At 50.4% G+C, this 18,141-nt stretch overlaps 2 protein-coding genes across 5 annotated transcripts in view; one reads left to right on the forward strand and one right to left on the reverse strand.

The window, feature by feature from the left end:
- Nucleotides 1–5,188, forward strand: part of FRMD5 (FERM domain containing 5) — a 112,640-nt gene extending 107,452 nt beyond the window's left edge. Inside the window, exons 14-15 of one of the 4 annotated variants that reach the window (XM_056346872.1) lie at nucleotides 1,615–1,967; nucleotides 2,147–5,187. In XM_056346872.1, the coding sequence (XP_056202847.1) occupies nucleotides 1,615–1,967; nucleotides 2,147–2,194 (401 nt within the window). In that variant the 3' untranslated portion in view covers nucleotides 2,195–5,187. Of the gene's footprint in view, nucleotides 1–1,614 lie in introns of all 4 variants that reach the window. The other 3 variants (XM_056346873.1, XM_056346870.1, XM_056346871.1) reach the window with 3 other exon arrangements.
- Nucleotides 5,189–5,282: 94 nt separating this feature from the next.
- On the reverse strand, nucleotides 5,283–17,930 carry WDR76 (WD repeat domain 76). The gene is made up of 13 exons (XM_056346874.1): nucleotides 17,820–17,930; nucleotides 17,024–17,329; nucleotides 16,086–16,178; nucleotides 14,406–14,461; nucleotides 13,596–13,719; nucleotides 12,738–12,836; nucleotides 12,608–12,651; nucleotides 12,363–12,516; nucleotides 10,401–10,553; nucleotides 8,783–8,997; nucleotides 8,143–8,295; nucleotides 6,510–6,563; nucleotides 5,283–5,677 (listed from the first exon to the last, which is right to left on the reverse strand). The coding sequence occupies exons 1-13, from the start codon at nucleotides 17,886–17,888 to the stop codon at nucleotides 5,422–5,424; spliced, it is 1,776 nt and encodes a 591-aa protein (XP_056202849.1). The 5' UTR covers nucleotides 17,889–17,930; the 3' UTR covers nucleotides 5,283–5,421.
- Between the last annotated feature and the right edge of the window lie 211 nt (nucleotides 17,931–18,141).

The following is an 18,141-nucleotide window of genomic DNA, read 5'->3' on the forward strand; positions in this document are numbered from 1 at the left end:
CGGGCTCCACGTGACTGGATGTAGGAATGTGGGGTGCAGGGTGGGTGCTGTGGGGAGTGGCTGCGGTCTCCTGTGCTGGCTGGACCCTGGGTTGTTATTACCACAAAGCAGCTCCGGTTTTCAGGCTGGATCCAGCTTTCCCAGATTTTTTAGCTTTTTATGGCAGTCCCGTGGAGAAAGGAGGGAAGGGGGATGGTTGGGGTTTGGGGGACCAGCACTGCTCTGCTGACAGTGAGCCCTGAGCTGCTGCCACCCCAGCGGGTGCCAGCCCCGTCAGGGACCCAGCGGGTGCCGTGAGGGTCACATGAGCTTTGTGACACACGAGAAAACATAGCTGCTGGGGTGAGAACATGTTTATTCCTCCCCTGCGCTTAGCGCCGGAGCCGTGCCCGCAGTGGCACTCGCGTTAAGCCAAGCTGATCCCTAGGCATCTGGGGAGCATTTACAAGGCAGAGGCTGCAAATCCCCGGGGAACGCCGGCAGGATGGGCTCGGGGCTCTCCGCTTCACCCTTCGGCGGGGCGTGGGGCCAGGGCACCCAGTGACACCGTGTGCCACGGTGCTTTGGCGCGCTGTGCTCTCCCCACCTGGGCATGTGTCCAGCACTGTCCCCCTCGCAGCCGGCTGCAGGGTGGCACTGGGGACTCGCTGCTCCTGGCCACCTCCCACCCTGCATTGCTTGCCCTCTCACTGTGAGTACTGCAAGGAACAAGGCCTGCGCTTGGGGGGGGTTGCTTGGAATTCGGGGTTTTTGGGAGGGCGTGGGGGAGGAGGAGGAGTTGCCTTTCTCCTGCCCGGCACGCTCAGCCTCAGTGCAAAGGGCAGCCCAGCTCGCGGGGCAGCTCTTCACGTGGCTCCTGGCCAGGTCTAAACCAGATTTCTGAGCAGCTGTAAAACATCTCGTTTTTTAGTGACGCAGCAGAAATCAGAGCTGTCGGTGAGGCTGGCCCAACGTGCAGCCCCCGAAGTCTCCTGTGCATGACAGGGCTGTGGCTCCGGGCCATCCTGCACAGGGCGGGCACAGCCCTTGCTTCACACCTGTGGCATCCTGAGCTCGTCTTTTAATTCTCTGCCTCAAGGTGTGCAGCAGAGGCTGGCCCAGGGCTCCCACAGGTGAGGACTGTGCCAGACAGGAGGCAAATCCAGAAGGATAAATCCCTAAGGATCACCCTGGGGGCTGTAGCAGGCTCAGCTGTCTCCAGTGGTGCTGCGGGGAGAGCTTGTCCCTGTCCCAGCCCCCACCCCCGGCTCACCCCTGCCTGTGCCGCGGAGGGGCTGGCACTGCTGACGGCGGGGGGGGGGGGGGGGCTCAAGCAGCCGGGGGCAGCGACCTCGTAGCAGTTGGAGCACACAAGGTGTTTGTGATCGACTGAGGACAAGGCCAGGCCCCTGCCCCTGGTCCAGACTGACAGCCAGGGCTGTGGTGACAGTGACAAGTCACACGGGTGTTTGAGCGTCACTGTGGCAGTCACGAGCTGTGGCCGCCGGCCTGGAGGGACCAAAACCAAGGAGCGCCAGCCAGGGCAGCTGTGCTCCATCCCTGCCAGGGCCGCCGGGCTGAAGGGAGGGGTTCCTGGCAGTGGAACCGCTGAGCATCCCCCCTTTTCTCCCCCAGGCCTGGAGTCTCTGCGCGACAGTGCCCACTCGACCCCGGTGCGCTCGGCCTCCCACGGCGATGCCTTCACAGCCGCTGGCCGGAGCGGCCGCACAGAGAGCAGCGAGCGGGTGGCCGTCATCGCCGATGAGAACTACAGCCCGGCGGACAGCGTGCTGCCCACGCCAGTGGCCGAGCACAGCCTGGAGCTGATGCTGCTCTCGCGGCAGGCGAACGGGGCCCCGTGCAGCATCGAGGAGGAGAAGGAGTCGGAGGCCGGCACGCCAGCGGCGGCCGAGGCGGAGGAGCTGGGCAGCGAGCTGCGGGCCCTGTGCCCGGGTGCCGGCGGCCTGGGGGCGGCACAGGCGGAACAGGTGAATAAGTTTGTTTTAAGTGTCCTGCGTTTGCTCCTTGTGACAGTTGGACTCCTCTTTGTTTTGCTCCTCCTCCTGATCATCCTTACCGAGTCCGACCTTGACACTGCCTTTTTCCGCGATATCCGCCAGACCCCCGAGTTCGAGCAGTTCCATTACCAATACTTTTGTCCCCTCAGGCGATGGTTTGCCTGCAAAGTCCGCGCCGTGGTAAGCCTGCTCATTGACACCTGAAGGCAGGAGTCGCCACGTAACTAGCTGGGGGCCTGGGGAGAGACCAGCCGCCGTCCCCCGTGCGCGGGACCCGCCGGGGCGCCTTCGGCACACACTAACCCTCCCTTCCCGACCCACAGCACGGTGCGGCCAAGGAGGCGGCTTTCCGGGAGGAAGACGGGGTGGACGCAGCCCCCGGGGCCGCCTCCTCCCCGTGCTCAGCCGTACTGCTCCCACCCCTGGAGCCCGCACAACACTTTACCGTTTCGATTCTCACAGACGCGCGTATGACTTCGGAAGCACCGAGCAGAGAGGAATTTATTTCTGTGTTGCCACCCACCGTGGTACGAGCATCAGCCGGGAGGCTCGCGATGCTCCATTATGCAGGAGCTTTAGCAATGGTGCTACTGAGTATTAATTTAAACACTCGTGTACTGTTACATTATTAAATCCACCACTGTGCACACCACCACCGCCACCACCTTCCAAGTACCGCTTTGCAGCAATCCCTCCTTGCTAACCGGAGTCTCCTACACAGCGACGCGCAGTGTGACGCTATCGGGGGACACCCCGGTTCCCCCCACTTCCAGGCGTGCGTGCAAGCTGGCTCCCCACGTCGCCCGGCGCACGGGAGCCCTCGTCCTGCACTGCACTCAGCCTTCCATCGCTTTTCCTAAGCCTTGAAGCATCAGCGCTCCCGAGGGCAGGGAGAGCATGGGCAGGCGAGCACACACCAGGCGCTCCTGGCCCAGCCTGGGCCTGCAGCCGGTAGTGACCGTGTTGGATTTATTAGGAAGACCTTTAGCCTCCGAAATTGTACCTGTTTTGTACAAAAAAAGGAAAAAAAAAAGACAAAAAAAGAAAAAAAAAAAAAGACTGTTTCAAGGTCTATTTTAACAACAAAATGCTATTTTGTTATTGAATCTAATCAAGTCTTTTTTTACTTTACGGATTGGGTGACCGTGGTGCGCTGTACCAAGCGGTTCACGCTGAGCAAATGGTGTAAGAGTAAACGCTTTTGTAGCTCGGAAGCCTAACACCAGATTAACCCGTCACTAGTTTTGGAATAGAGAAAGGAGCTATAATTTTGTGACTTTTCTGAAGATAAAAAGGCCAGAACCGCAGGAGTGGAGGTGACACTGAACAAGCCAATGGACAACCGTTACACCTGTCTGTTCTTAAGCAAAAATCAATAAAACCAACTCATCGTACTTGTGACGTAACCACCAGGACCTTCAGTTACCTGGGAAGCAGCAGACTATTTACACAGGGAGCAATAAAAGCCAGTTCTGTTTCGGTTGAGAAGTTGGACATACTTAACAAAAAAAAGGTGAAAAACAGGTGAGCAAGTTTTATTTCATCTCAGGGAGAGATTTTACGTAAGCTGGGGCCATAACTGCAGTTTTAAAAAGCCTGATTTCCGCGTTCTTGTCTCTGAGCATCCCACCATCCATCACCACACGTGCGGGTCCGGCCCCGGCTCGGCCGGTGCCTGGCAAAGGAGCACGAGGATGATGTTGGTTGATCCAACAGCACAAGTCGGCCAGACTTGGATCGTTTGTCACGGCAATAACGAGAGGTCCTGTTGAACTACTGTCTGGGGGAGGGGGGAACAAAGACCTGAGCCGTCAGGTCTCACCACCGAGGATGCAGCCGCGGCTGCCCGCTTACAGCACAAGGGCCGAGGAGGGTTTTTACGTACAGCCCCTAATCCTGAGCAGGCCCGAGCCCTCACGAGCGCTGCCAGGAGAAGGATTGATTTTTACATGATAATCCTGTTTTATGCAACATAGCAAAATTAACTCTTAGTGTAGTGTTCCTACCTCAGTCCGTAGTTATGGTGTTTCTATGCAGTGCGTGGTAGTCCCGAACCTGACGTTTTTCGCCCCGGGTTAAAGATGCAGCATTCCCTCCTCCTCCTCCTCCTCACTGCTGATGTCCTGCGTGGTGTAACAGCACAGCCCATCCGCCCGCGAGGCGCCCGGCCCCGCGTGCCCTGTACATGAGACATTTTCCCTCCAAAGCGCAGCCTCTACGCCCTGACCCTGGCACCCCCTACATGGGCTCCCTCTAGAGCAGCAGCAGACCCGGCCCTAGTTTTACCTCTGCAGTTTCCACCCAGCGTTTTACTGCAAAACCATGAGAACTGGTGATTTTTTTCATCGTATGTTTTTCCTGTATGTTCCATATTATGTCTTGTGTTTCACTACCTGTTAGTTTTACCTGTCTTTATATTAAAACGTTGTTTCCATAGATTCTTATATCAGAAAAAAAAAAAATATCTCATCATAGCATACTGCATCTTTAAGCAGTAGATGGTAAAATACCTGAAAATGTGAATTTCTTAGTTTTCATAAAAAACAAAATCTAGGAATTAACCTTTCATGTGCCAAATACTGTAAGTTACATTTTTCCTTCAAAATGTACCTTTTTCTACATATTCAATATCTTAGTTAGCATAAAATCATTGGTGCCATGAAAAGTATTTTTAAATTTAAATAAATATTTAAATATCATGAAAACCAGAGTCGGTATAAGATTTGTTCAGCATTTACGGTGTCGGTACCTATTTTTCACTTGAGTAAAGACTCGGCTCAAACCCCGTGAGGAACGTGGCCTTTGGTGAACCCACTCTCCGGTATTAGGAGCGCTGGGGCCACCAGCACAGCGGGGCAGGACGCTCCGCTCTGGCTCTGCGGCCCGAAACCCGCCTGCCTCGTGTGGCACGGCCCCGCGGTCCCTGGTCAGGCAGAGACACGCACAGCCCCGGGTGGCGGCACCGCGGCCGCCTTCCTTCTGCCTCCAGGAAGGTTTAACAAGGCACCTCACTTACGGGACGCATTTTGCCCAAGACACAGATACTCGACACTTCCTACCAGCCTTAACAGCACACAGGCCAGCAGAGCGGAAGTGCTCCGGATTCGCTAATGAGAATCATTAAGTGCCTCATACACAGCAGCATCCTACCGAGACAGCGGCCTGTCTTTTTTTTTTTTTTTGGAGAAGTTACTTCAGTATCAGGGAAGGGTATCTATCTAGGTACGAACTAACTGTCATACCACGATGGGTATCTTTTTCTAATTAAAGACAAGAATGCCAAAGGTAGTTTAGAAGATTTATTCTAAAGCTTTTAAAATACACTTTTGCCCTGAGAAAATACAGTTAGCTTAGGAACAGCTTAATAAGGATTAAACAAATTTAATGCACGAGGGAAAAAAAAAAAATATCTGAGGCACTTTTCTTATTCTTTGAACACATGAAGGCGGCCACTGGAGTTGCCGCCCACTAAGACGTTCTTACTGGGATGAACAACATTAATGGAACACACGGAAGCAAGGCAGTTAAGGTTATAAAAAGTGTGCAACAGTTTTCCGGTATCTTGGAAGACTTCTATGTGCCTTGGACGCGCCATACTGCCCACCACGAAGCAGTCTTCCTGCTTAGGGTCCCAGATTGCTCTGAACCTGGTTAACCAGCGGCCTGTGTTATTGTTATGACTTCAGAGAAACAAACAGGGAGAGAAAGACAGAAACATTCCTCTTACTGAACCCAGTATTTTTAAGTGTCCTCATTTATGTCCTATTTGCCTAAGTCCATCTTCCGCCCTCCTAAACCATCGCTCAGCACTGTCCCACACCGGACAGCCCGAGCTGCTCGGAGCCGTTCATCGCTATCCTACCACGGGTGGGATGGACAAGGAAACGTAACGGAGCAAGGAGGTAAAGCAGAGAGTACTCTGACATAAGTGATTGTTAGTCCAAGTGGTTACACTTCATTTCAGTAATGAATTTTCATTCATTCAGAAATTTCATTCAGAAATCAGTCACAGATTTCAGTAAAAATAGCACAAGTACAGATCTGGCCTTTCAATAAACTAAGAATTTTCAAGCCACATCTGATTCCAGCTCCTTAGCAAACCAACACTGACAACAACTGGCCCTTCTGGAGCACAAAGGTGTTACAAGTGTTGACTACCCAAACCCACGCATTTACTGGTAAGAAGTAACCTCTGGTATTTCAACAGCGCACACAGCAAGAGCATTCTGACACAAAACACATTCCCGAAGTCACAAACCGGCCTGTTCCCAGTCCACAGGAAGGCAGCGAAGCTTCCCTGCAGGCCGTACCGCTCAGAGCCGTGCTTTCGGCACAGAAGCCACTGCTGGCACTCGCGAGGACTAGAGCACGTTCCCGGGCAAGGAGGGCAGCTGGCTGCTGTCACCCCCACAGCCGCCAGCGACCCCCCGGCTGTTCGGACAATGGGCACCGCGCAGCCCCCAGCAGGACAGCCCCAGCACACTGTCCTCAGCCCCAGCGCGCTCCGCTTACCTGACAGTACTGAGAACTGTGACCGCTGACGACAAAGAGGTGGTGTCGTAGATCCTGGAACACAAAACAGCGTGTTAATAAAACACGCACATGTTAAAAAAGGCCACCCTCCCCTCGTAAAGGACGTCTCGGCACAGGGGCCAGACGACAGGAGATTCTGGACCACAGTGACAAACCGCACACAGACATCCAGCCCAAATACAAGTGCCAACATTCCAAACGAAATTATTAAATTTTCTTTTTTAATTGGATTTGCTTTTAGCTAGAATTGAAGGTCATCAGTTCCGAAAGGTGTTGCAGGAAGAGCACCAGAACAGTTCTAGGACAGGTGACAGGCTCGAGTCCGCTCAGTCGCTGCACAAACAGGCTGCCCCGGGAAGGACACAAGAGAAGGCAAAACACGTGCCTGAGTGACCCCCCACCACTAACAGCTTGCGGTGCCGGGAATTCCTCAGGCAGGTGTGCGCTCCACTGACAGACAAACCAACAGATCCCCTGTTCTAGGCTCTCCTTCACCTGGATAAACTTCTAGGATCCCACCCCGCAAGGGCACAAAGTTCCACGAGCTGCCGAGTTAAGAGCCGCTTGCTTGCTTCCGCGGAGGAGGCAGCGAATAAATGAACCCGTATCTGTTTTCTCCAGTCTGTCAAGCACAAACATCCTGGTTTACTCATAACCATTTTGTACTCCGAGGCTCACTCTCTTAGCACCAAGGATTTACAATGTCCGTAACCAAGCTCACGATGGAGAGCAGACCTTCATTATATATAGTAAGCACATCACAGGAAAGAAAGCATTACAGCAACACAGAACTCGCACAAAAGAGCTCTCTCCTGTGTATGTGCAAGGGGAAAGAAAGAAAATCCAATTTCCAGACAAAACACCTAAATACTGCAACAACTGCACCACATTCAGATTCCTTCCAGAATGCACACACTTACCCCACCTTTTAAAACAACGGGCAGTCTCCAGAGCAGAGGTGTGACTTCCAACCTGGCCTTAACTGTCGTGTGTCCCCCCCCCATTTGTACCTGCTAGTCTTTGATACAATCCAGGACTCAGAAACATGTACCTGGCGAACACGCAGACGCAACCAGGTCTTTACATGAACAGATCACCTAAATTATGGTCACAAAACTACAAAGTAGAAAAAACCCCCGTAGATTTCTAATACAACACAACTCACAGCAGTTTAAATTATCAAATGGTAGACCAGTTACAAAAGAGCTGATATCATCATAATTTTAAGTACCAGCAGCTAAAAATAAATTCAGTTTCTAAGCATTCTGAATTTATATTTATAAGCCAGGATTTTGGCTGGTTTTTGTTTGTGTAGGTTTGGGTTTTTTGTTGGGTTTTGTTTGTTTGTTTTTAAAAGACTAACAGTACCTGTGTATTTTACTGTTCACTGTTAAATGTCCTTCAGGAAAATGAGAATTAGAAAAACAACCCACCCAAAAATGATGAAAAACAACATTAAAAATGCCAATGCAAGTAAATCTTTATCACTTTTCAAAAAAGCGATAAAGACAGAAAGCTCTCAGTGATGGGTCATGCAGACAGGAAATAACAGTAATACAAACCCACCCGCTGACATTTTCCATATAGATCGCTCCCTCCCACACTGCCTTACCTCAGCTTATCGTCAGCACACACTGTCACAACTCTGTTCCCAGTGACAGGCGAGAAATACGCTGAAGCGACACTTTTCGTGTGTCCTTTGAGAGAGCTCACAGGCTTGTTCCCCTTGGGCTTCAGGTATCGAACATCATAAATACAAACATCCCTGCAACACACACCACACAGAACGCAGCTGACAAGGCAACAGTTAAATAATGATTCTCCATTTACCAAACAACGCTGTGAGCTGTTTAGAACTTCACTCCGGCCGTGCATATTCACTCAAATGGCCAGTGGTTCCAAAGGACTTTGAGAGCACCAGAACCAGCTCAGACCAGGAGCTCATTAAAATCTCTCTGCACCATGATCTGCCAAAATCCAGTGACAAGAAAAGACCATTTTGTACCTGTTACTAAAAGCTGAAGGGAAGTCAAAGCGTATCCTGTTTTAAATCCTGCTAAGAACTAAAAACATGTTTTCTAAAATGATCAAGAAAGCTTTGACTATGCACTGAGGCTGACAAATTGTCTGCCTCACCAGCAGCTGCTCCTGCTCCTGCCCTCCCAACGTGCCATTTACAGCCGACTTCAGGCACCAGTGCAGACAGAACGCTGAAAATACAGAACAACTGCCGTTCATTTTGAGATACGTACACTGAGCCAGCAGCAACGAAATACTGTTTATTCACCGGATGAACGTGGACTGTCCTTGTTCTTTTGAAGCCAATGTCTGCAGAAAGCTCCGAAGATGTTCCTGGGGTCCGTCTGTCCACAACAGCGACATCGCCATCCCAGTGCCCTACTATTGCAGTGGCGGCATTATCTTCCAAAAAGTCAAAGGAAGATAAGTTTTCCTCACTTCTCCATATCTGAGCACAGAAAAAGGTCAAATGTAACCAGAACTATTCGATGAGGTACACAGAGTTATTAACAATACCCAGAACATTCTATGGGCTGTAGATTTCATGCTCTCCCTTTTTGATATACTAAAAATACTAACAGAGACTGCCCCATTTGTTAGCTCCTGCCGCAGCTCTCCATGTAGGAGCCCTCCTGTAGAACTGGTAAGCTTTCTACGGAGGAGATGATTAGCCATCCAAAACAAACTGGAATCAACACACTCTGCATTCGCTGCTAGAATTCTTACAAGACACTATCACCTCTGTGTTCCAGCAGTCAAACGGCTGTTACCCTCAGGCGCATGCTGACTGAGGATTAATGACGCCGTTCAGTCTCCGATGCTACAGAAACCTTGAGTCAGGTGCAGAAACGTGAATTTGGTTTCCTGTAATTTGGGAGATCGGAGTCAGGATGTCAAACCACCTTATCCCATGGCAGTTTCCTCTCAAAGCAGCGATCAGCCACAAGTGCGAGAACGCTGCAGGAAAGCTTCCATGTTTCAGCTCTCTAGGCACGCAGACTCTCCCCGCTAGCAGCTGCAGCCTTTCCAAGAGCAGTTAATACTCCCAGAGGTATCACAAGGCTGTGCAAGCTGGCACAAGGCAAACCCAGCAGGAGAACGGCATTTCTCTTCCCTTGACCTCCAGACACGTTCTTGTCCCAAAGGGCGAGACCCCCCCCCCCGGACCTTCCCGGCCTCCTGACCAACCAATTGCAGATACTTCCCAAGCAGCTGGCCTGCCTACAACCCCACCAAAATGACAGTGCCTGGAAGAGCCGGGGGAAAAAAAGCTTTAAACACTTGCAGCTTGTTACATTTTTCAACCCTTGAGAGCTGATCAATGCAGATGTATCTGCCAAAAGCAAGTAAACAAAGCAAGCATCACCAAGCTCCTCAGTTCAGCTGTCTGGCTCACCGCGGAGACAGTCACAGCATTTTGCTCACTTGAAGCCTGAGAAAAGCAAAGTCAGCTCATGCTTTATGTTGTTTTACAGTGTGTATTTGGGCAGGGGTGGGCTGTAAGATGTCGTTCTTTAAATCGCTCTCGTTTGTCATTGTTAAAAGGTAATGCTTTTGAAGAGAGGCACATAGGAGATAGGAAATTAAATTCAATACTTGCAACTGTCTCTGCAGGAAGGAAATCGGGAGTACCCAAGCTGTTACTATGTTTTATTGAGTAGGAAGCATCTGCGTATTTTTATGATGTTAATTAAAGGTTACTTCACGGGTCCCTGCAGAAATGGAATCTTCAACTTTCTTGTTAACAAAACAACCAACAAATAACATCTTGGGTACAACGAGACTAAAACTTCAGAGCAGTGCACTCCGAGATTTCCAAGGAGTACGCAGCACAACTGACGGAGCACTCACCTCATCAAAGACAGCTTTAGTGACGTCGCCACATCGCAGACTTTCGCTGCTTAGAGACAGCAAGTGAGCAGGATTGAACGGAGAAAAATGCATGCAGCTGACCGAATAGCTATGTGGAATAAAGACACAGGCTGCTGCTTCAGATTTACAGTCCTGAAAAACAATTGAGATTTAGCAGACACAGATGCTAATCACTGTAGGTACTTCTATTAATGACAGCAACTTTTGAAGTACAGTCTCTGTTTTTCACATGTTCTCAGTCTGCTCTGGATATGGAGGAGGCAGCAGGGGGCTCGGTGCGTGGAGACACCAGCACAGGGTAACAGCAGCAAGCCTGCTTCGGGGCACAGCCTGCCCAGGCTGATGTCTCACCCAAACAGCCTCCAAACACCTCTGCGTGGGAGAGAGAACTGCCCTCGCCCAGACCACTCAGCACAGCACTGCTAGGCTCTGGCCTCCCTCCCTCTACCATTTTCTCTGCTACACAAGTAATTGTGCTTGTGCTCAAAAGAGCACTAAGAATTTACTCTCCGTTTCAGAATTCCATTTCTCAATTAGGAAAAGCTGCAACCTTCTGCTGTAATTTAAGTGCACTTGTCACTGCAGGCAACAATGCTGCATCTAGACATCGAGATCTGGCTCTCTTTCACTGACAGAATTGGTTTCTCAATTACCAGTGCTGAACATCTTACTGAGGACTATACATATGCCTTTTACATCAAAATACGTAAGTATTAGGTTACTTAGAACTCAAGCTAAATTATAGTGACCCAAACTGAATGTAAAGCAGAATCTCCTACATCTCTTCTGATTTTAGCATCATTCAAGCTCCGTTATTTTAAAAGAAACCAAAGGGACCATTTTGGAGCAAGTAAAACCAGTTCATTCCACAAAGATCAGTCTGCCCCCAAACCTGGTCAAGTCCAACTCACTTCAGAAAAATAAAAAAAGGGAGAGAAAAACCAGGGAAAAGAGGATCTTCAACAATTCTAGGCTTCCGCTGAAACATCTTTGCAAGGCCACAAAGAGGACCTGCAGCACTCGGAGACTTTGTCCTCCCCATCACCAGATCACGCTCCTCAACAGGCAGCAACCGCAGCTGCAGAGCCTTCTAAATTGCATGGAGCAGTTTAAACTTACTTATAATTGAGTAAGAGCCTCGGAGCTGAATTTAGTTTATCAGTTTCCTGAAGCTGTCAAAGCAGAAATGACTCAAAACTCGAGAGGTTAATGGCATTGCAAAAAATGAAAAGAAAATCTGCATGTGTGTGAACTTCAAGCAGCTGGCTTGCATGATGTGGGACCAAAGTGGAGAGAGGTTACATAGGTGTAAGTCAAGGGCATGAATAAAAATTCTTGCTGCAGGAGTAATTAAGGCAATTCAGAAACAACAGTGAGACTATCTGCAAAGCCCTCAAAAGTTTTCAAAGCACCAAATGCTAAGCTATTTTCCAGAGACAATGTAGGTAAATATGTGCCAGCAGATATACTGGCATAGCAATTTTATCTCTGCTGTCTGGAAAAACCGTGACTCACTGCAGCTACCCAAAATTTGTACAAACTCAAAAAACCAAATACTTGAGCACCCATTTCCCCTCACTCTCCAAAACCTAGCTGTGGTATTGCTGCAAGTTCCTGAATTTCTCAACAGTGAATTGCGATTGTAACCCTTACCGATAATATTTTTTCAGCTAGCGATCCATTTTCTTCTGCTCTGCCCTGCCAAATTAGCAGTGCAACCTTTCCTCCCATTAAACCTGCGTTTGCCAAGGACCAGACAGACCTTTCAAGCAATTCTGGTGAGCCTCAGTTTAACAGACACCCTCGTGTTCTCCGTAAGAATGGCCAAAGTCTTAAAATACCATCGTGAGCCTGACAAAAATGAGACTCCAGGCTGTGCCATATCTGCCTTCATCCTGCCACAAACAGCTCTGCCAGGTGAAGAGCACACGAACAACTCACCACATTCCAGAGACCAATCTGCCCAGACTTGTCTCCAGCTGCCACAAAGATAAGGCTTTCAGAAGGATGGATAGCCATAGAGCATACTCGGTATTTCACAACCTTTTTAATGTTATCTTCACTGAGGACCATGCTGTTCAGGCTGTCTTGGTATCTAGACAACATCACCAACACGTTAGCTATTCAAGAGAAGAAAGGAGGAGAACAAGACAATACCCAGTTTTTAGCTGCTGTCTCCAGATTACCTTTGCAGGCCAGGCATGCGCTTTTCAGTATCATTAGCTTTCATCTACAGATGGAAAGGAAATATTTATCAGAATTAGAACCCAAGCTAAATTACGTTATCCAAAAACAACGAATTGTAACTAGTAATACCTCACTTATCCTCATCCATGTAGTCAGTAACTCCTCCATTAATTTACTGTTCTCCATCTGATCTTGAACCATTGGCAAAGGTCCAGCTGGAACTTGAGGCTGGAACGACATTAGAAATTTTCCTAACTCAAAACTAAAATGACAAATCGGGTGAACTGTTACTTTCCACACACCAGATATTCTGACAACACATAAACATTAAAAAAAAGTTTGCACCAACATATTTTAAATAGATAAACAGAACTTCACTGAACCCAACAGCAAAGACAAACCAGCACAGCAATTGTTTTTTCCTCTCCGTTCTCACACTCCAGTAAGGTTGATCTTCAAGAACTATATTACAGAGATTTAGCTTTATTCTACAGCACCATGGAAGATTTAAACTCCCATCTCTCAGAGCAATAAAATTTTTACTTGTTGCTATATAACTACTTCAAAAAGGTAGTAAATATTTCAAAGGAAAATAAAGCAGATAAAGTTACAGTGAAATAACATTAAAACAGCATAATAAAACTTTGAATTTAAAACTGCTCAAATCTATGGGCTGTTGAAAAATGCAAAGCATTTTTCCTCAGGACCCTTCTGATCATCCAAAACAGCACTATTTCATCAACCTGAGTCACAAAATATTGACTAACTTTCAGAGAGGACATGGGAAGCCTGCTATTCAATACGCTTCAGGGTGAAAGAATTTACGTTTTATTATTGCCACTGTATAACACGCCTTTCCAAATGTCTAAGAGTTTTTACAACAAGCTCAGCAATGACAAGTATTATCAAGTCAAATTCACCAGCACCGTTTTTATAAAGCTGCTGTGTATACACACACGTATCTCCTCTAACCTCTCCCAACCTTACATATTCCTCTGCTCCTGGCTGGGCAGGCATCATCTCTGGCATTGGAATTCCTGACGGCTCTACTCTTTGTAAACGCATAGATCTTCGCCGTACTGTTTCATCTTCTACCTTTTTAGGCTTATCTCTAGAACAATTAAAACATTTCAAAATTACAGACACATTTAAATAACATTAAGTCCTCTGCATATACGTACAAGACTCTAGGGTAGGTTCAGAAGTATAGCTCTAACACCTTGGCCCAGACTTACAGCCTAACTAGTTTTGATTCACTTCAAGTTTTTTCCACTTTCTTTCATCATGCATCTTATTCTTTATTTGGACTTAAGCCCGTTTTTCTGCTTTGTCGGGCACCATTTTGGCACCTTTAAATGTCTTTGCTTCTACACTAATCGGTTACCCTATCCGCTGCATCTAGTTCTCCCCCTCTCTTTCCTTCCCACACTTTTTCCCATCATTGGTTTCCATCATTTAACACTTCTTTCTTAAGCCGTCGTGCAAAAGTATTGTCAGCAAAAAGTAGTGTGCTTGAAATACCTTAATACAAATATCACAAAAAGAACAAATTCTGTAATTTGACAAAAAGACATGAATACTGTCATTTTTCTTTCCAAACAACGGCAGAGGAGAGGCACTACCTGTTGATGAATTCATACTGCTTAAAATAATCAGTTATTCAGATTTAGCTTTATAGGGAGACTTCCTCACTAGCTCTCCCTTTTCACAGTATCAGGTATGGGCAGATGGAAGTGCTAAACAAGCTAAAAGGCAATAAAGGAACAGTGACACAAATTTCATACAAAGTTATTTTACCTTTTGGTGACACGAGATTGTCTTTTAGTTGTAATTTGGTAAAGTCTTGCAGCTGACTTGAAAAGAAAAAAAAAAAGATTAAAAATATATATAACAAGCATAAAAGATTAGCCTGTATAAAATACAATTACCTAAAGACTGCAGTAAACTATACTGTAATTATAACAATAATGAAAAGGGATTTTTAAGCATCAAGCTGTGTTGTGACCGCTTCGCTTCCATGTACCAGCAAGAATTCCCCAATTTCTGCGAACAGTGCGCAGGAGCACAGTACAGTCTTGACGTTCTGTGGCCCTTCTTTATACAGAACAAAGAAAATATTCTAAATACTACACACCAGACACAGAAAGACATTTAAAGTAGAACCTGTAACCACAGAGGCCTCCATTCACGGCATCTTCTTCATTACATTTTGAAGACGGGCATTGACGGGCCAAGGCCAACTGTACAAGTTTCACCAAGGCCAAGTGCCAGGTGGGCCACAGCAACCCCACGCAATGCTACGGGCGGGGGAAGAGCAGCTGGGAAGCTGCCTGGTGGGAAAGGACCTGGGGGTGCTGGTCAGGAACCAGCTAAACATGAGCCGGCAGCGCATCCAGGTAGCCAAGGCGGCCAACAGCATCCTGGCTTGTATCAGAAATGGTGTGGCCAGCAGGACCAGGGCAGTGACTGTCCCCCTGTACTGGGCACTGGTGGGGCTGCGCCTTGAATCCTGGGTTCAACTTTGGGCCCCTCGCTACAAGACAGACACTGAGGTGCTGGAGCGTGTCCAGAGATGGGCAACGGAGCTGGGGAACCAGTCTGATGGGAGTGGCTCAGGGCGCTGGGGTTGTTCAGCCTGGAGATAAGGAGGCTGACGCGGGGACCTTACTGCTCTCTACAGCTGCCTGGCAGGAGCGTGGGGGTCGGTCTCTTCTTCCAAGTAACAAGCGATGGGACAAGAGGAAACGGCCTGAAGTTGCACCAGGGGAGGTTTACACTAGATGTTAGGAAAAACTTCTTCACCGAAAGGGTTGTCAAGCCCTGGACGAGGCTGCCCTGGGAAGGGGTGGAGTCACCATCCCTGGGGGCATTTGAAGGGTGCGCACATGCCCTGCAGGCTCTTCCCCAGAGCCTCTCAAAGCCAGGGCGGGAGCTGAACCCTCCCGTGCCAGGCAGGCGGCTGACAACCAGCCAACCCACGTGCACTGTGCCTCACGTGCAAGAGCTCAGCAGCCTCCACAGGTAACACAGCGCACAAGGAAGGGATGGGAGCACACGTGATAGGAGCGAGGCACATACCACGCTCATGCTGCCCAGGACACACACACAACCACCTTCACGTCAGTGTTTTACCCAAGTGTCACCTGGCCTGGTGCGGCTGGCTCTGCAGCTCTTGGGACCACAGGCACCAGTGTGGCTGGGCGCTGCTGCCATGGAATACCGTACAAGTGGGATTTTGCTTTCCTCACTCTTGTCAAGTTTAACCAATGCCTCGCCCTCTTAGGAAAAAGGTAACTAGCGGCACAACCCCCCATTTTTTTTATCCAGTCAGGGCAGTCCTGATGTCTCAGGAAATTTTCATGGCTTTCCTCACACACCTGCCACTGTTAGAGAAGGGTTTCACAACAAGAAGGGTGACAGTACAATTACCACACTTGTAATAAACTAATTTTGATGCTACTTAGAATCTATACGAACCTCATGCAACTTTAAAGCAGCGAAGAATTTAGCATTTTCTGTAATGTTCTTTAGTCTTTTCCTTTCATAAGCTGATAACTGTGAGTATCCATCCTACAAAAAGAAAAGTCAAATATTCTTCATCATACAGTTACACGGCCTGCAAGAGATGTCGCAGGCTTCTGGAAGTGAGTCTCCAAATCGACTGTCTAAATTATTTAGAAGTGGTTCAATATATTTGTAAAGAAACAAACAAAAACCCCTATGCAAACCGGGGTGAGCCCATATCAACACCAAAACTTGTCCATATAGACCCTAGCTCACATTATAAAACTTATTCCTAGTATTAATTCCACAAAAAGAGCAGTTCACCAAAATCTTGCTAGAACGGAAACAAAACTAAGGTGACTGAATAAACAGAACTTCAGTGACACAGCAAACATTACAGATGAATGAAATACACTCTTAGATCATTTTTATCTGCCATAGAGGGGAAGGTGGACTTGACAAGGTGAAATGATGATTTAAACGTAAGTGAACATTGACAAGACTATTGCATCTTATGACTGTATCCACCCGGAACAATGCCTGGAAGATGGTTATTGACAGCACTAGAACATACTGGTGCTTTTGCCACTGCGTTTTATACACCCTGACTGACAGCAAGAGCATTTTTTTCATCCCTTAAGACATTCTGAAAGGGTAAAATAGAGTTTTGTACTACCAGCCAGAGATATTAAAAAAAAAATACATGAAGAGGAAAAACACTTTCTAACTTTACTTTTATGAACACAATGAACGCGCACCTTGAGAACTGCAAACCCACCCCCTTTGCTGCAGCCCAGGTGCAAACAGCTCCCACCTGACGCTGCTGCTGCTGCTTCGGCAAAGCCCCCCGGGGCCGGGCAGCCGCCCTGCGCGGTCACGAGTGGGGAGGGTCCCCACGGGCGGGCACTCACCAGCGCAGCGTCGCCTCCATCGCTCCCGTCGCTGTCCGCGTCCAAAACGCCGTCCGAGCCGCTGGCGGCCGGGCTGCCGGGGGGCGGGCTGGGCTCCGGGCTGGGCTCCAGGCAGAGCCGCTTGCCGCCCGGCGCCCTGCCCTCCGCCGCCCCGCCGTAGGCGCCCAGCAGCCGCTTCTGGGGCATGCGGCGGCCCGCGACGGCCATCGGCGTGAGCAGCACCCGCAGCTGCTGCGCCACACCGGCTCGCCGCTCGCCCCGCTGCGGGCTCAGCCGCGGCTGGCCGGGCCCCGTCGGGGTGGACTCCTGCGGGGGCAAAGCGGGGCTGGGCGGGGAGCCGCAGCTCGGGCCGTCCCCGCGCCCGCCGCGTCCCGCTCCTCACGGCCCCGGCGCCCCCCCGGCTCCCCCCCCTCACGGCCCCGGCGGCCCCCCGGCTCCCCCCCCTCACGGCCCCGGCGGCCCCCCGGCTCCCCCCCCCTCACGGCCCCGGCACCCCCCCGGCGCCCCCCCCCTCACGGCCCCGGCGCCCCCCCGGCTCCCACTCCTCATGGCCCCGGCGCCCCCTCCTCACGGCCCCGGCTCCCCTCGGCCGCCGCTCTCCTCAGGGACCCGGGCCCTTCGGCCACCCCCCTCCTCACGGCCCCGGGACCCCCTCCCCACGGCCACGGCTGCCCTCGGCCGCCCCCCTCCCCACGGCCGCTGCGGCCCCTTCAGCCCGCCGTCCCCTCTCCCCAGCGCGCCGGTTCCCGCCGCCCCGGGAAGGCAGCTCCCACGGCGGCCCCCACCCGCCCCAGACCTGCATCCGCTGCTGGGTGCGCGGCGACAGCCCCTCGGGCTCCAGCGTCCCGGTCTGCGAGAGCGCCATGGCGGGCCGAGTGGCGGGCGGGCGCGGGGGCGGAGCGGCCGCTTCCCGCTCCGGCTGAGGGGCGGCCCGGGCGGGCTTCCGGCCACGGCGCCTTCCCCCTGGCGGCCGCCGGTCCCGCCGCGGGGTGCCGCCGGGCTGGCGCGGGGCCCGAGGGCTGAGTCCGGCCCCACAGCCCGCCCTGGCCCGGGGCGCTGCGTGAGGGATCCAAGGCTGCGGTGCCAGGAGCGGGGTGGCGGCGAGGGGGCTGTAATTG

The sequence above is a fragment of the Falco biarmicus genome, chromosome 7, assembly GCF_023638135.1.
Source record: "Falco biarmicus isolate bFalBia1 chromosome 7, bFalBia1.pri, whole genome shotgun sequence".
NCBI lineage: Eukaryota > Metazoa > Chordata > Aves > Falconiformes > Falconidae > Falco > Falco biarmicus.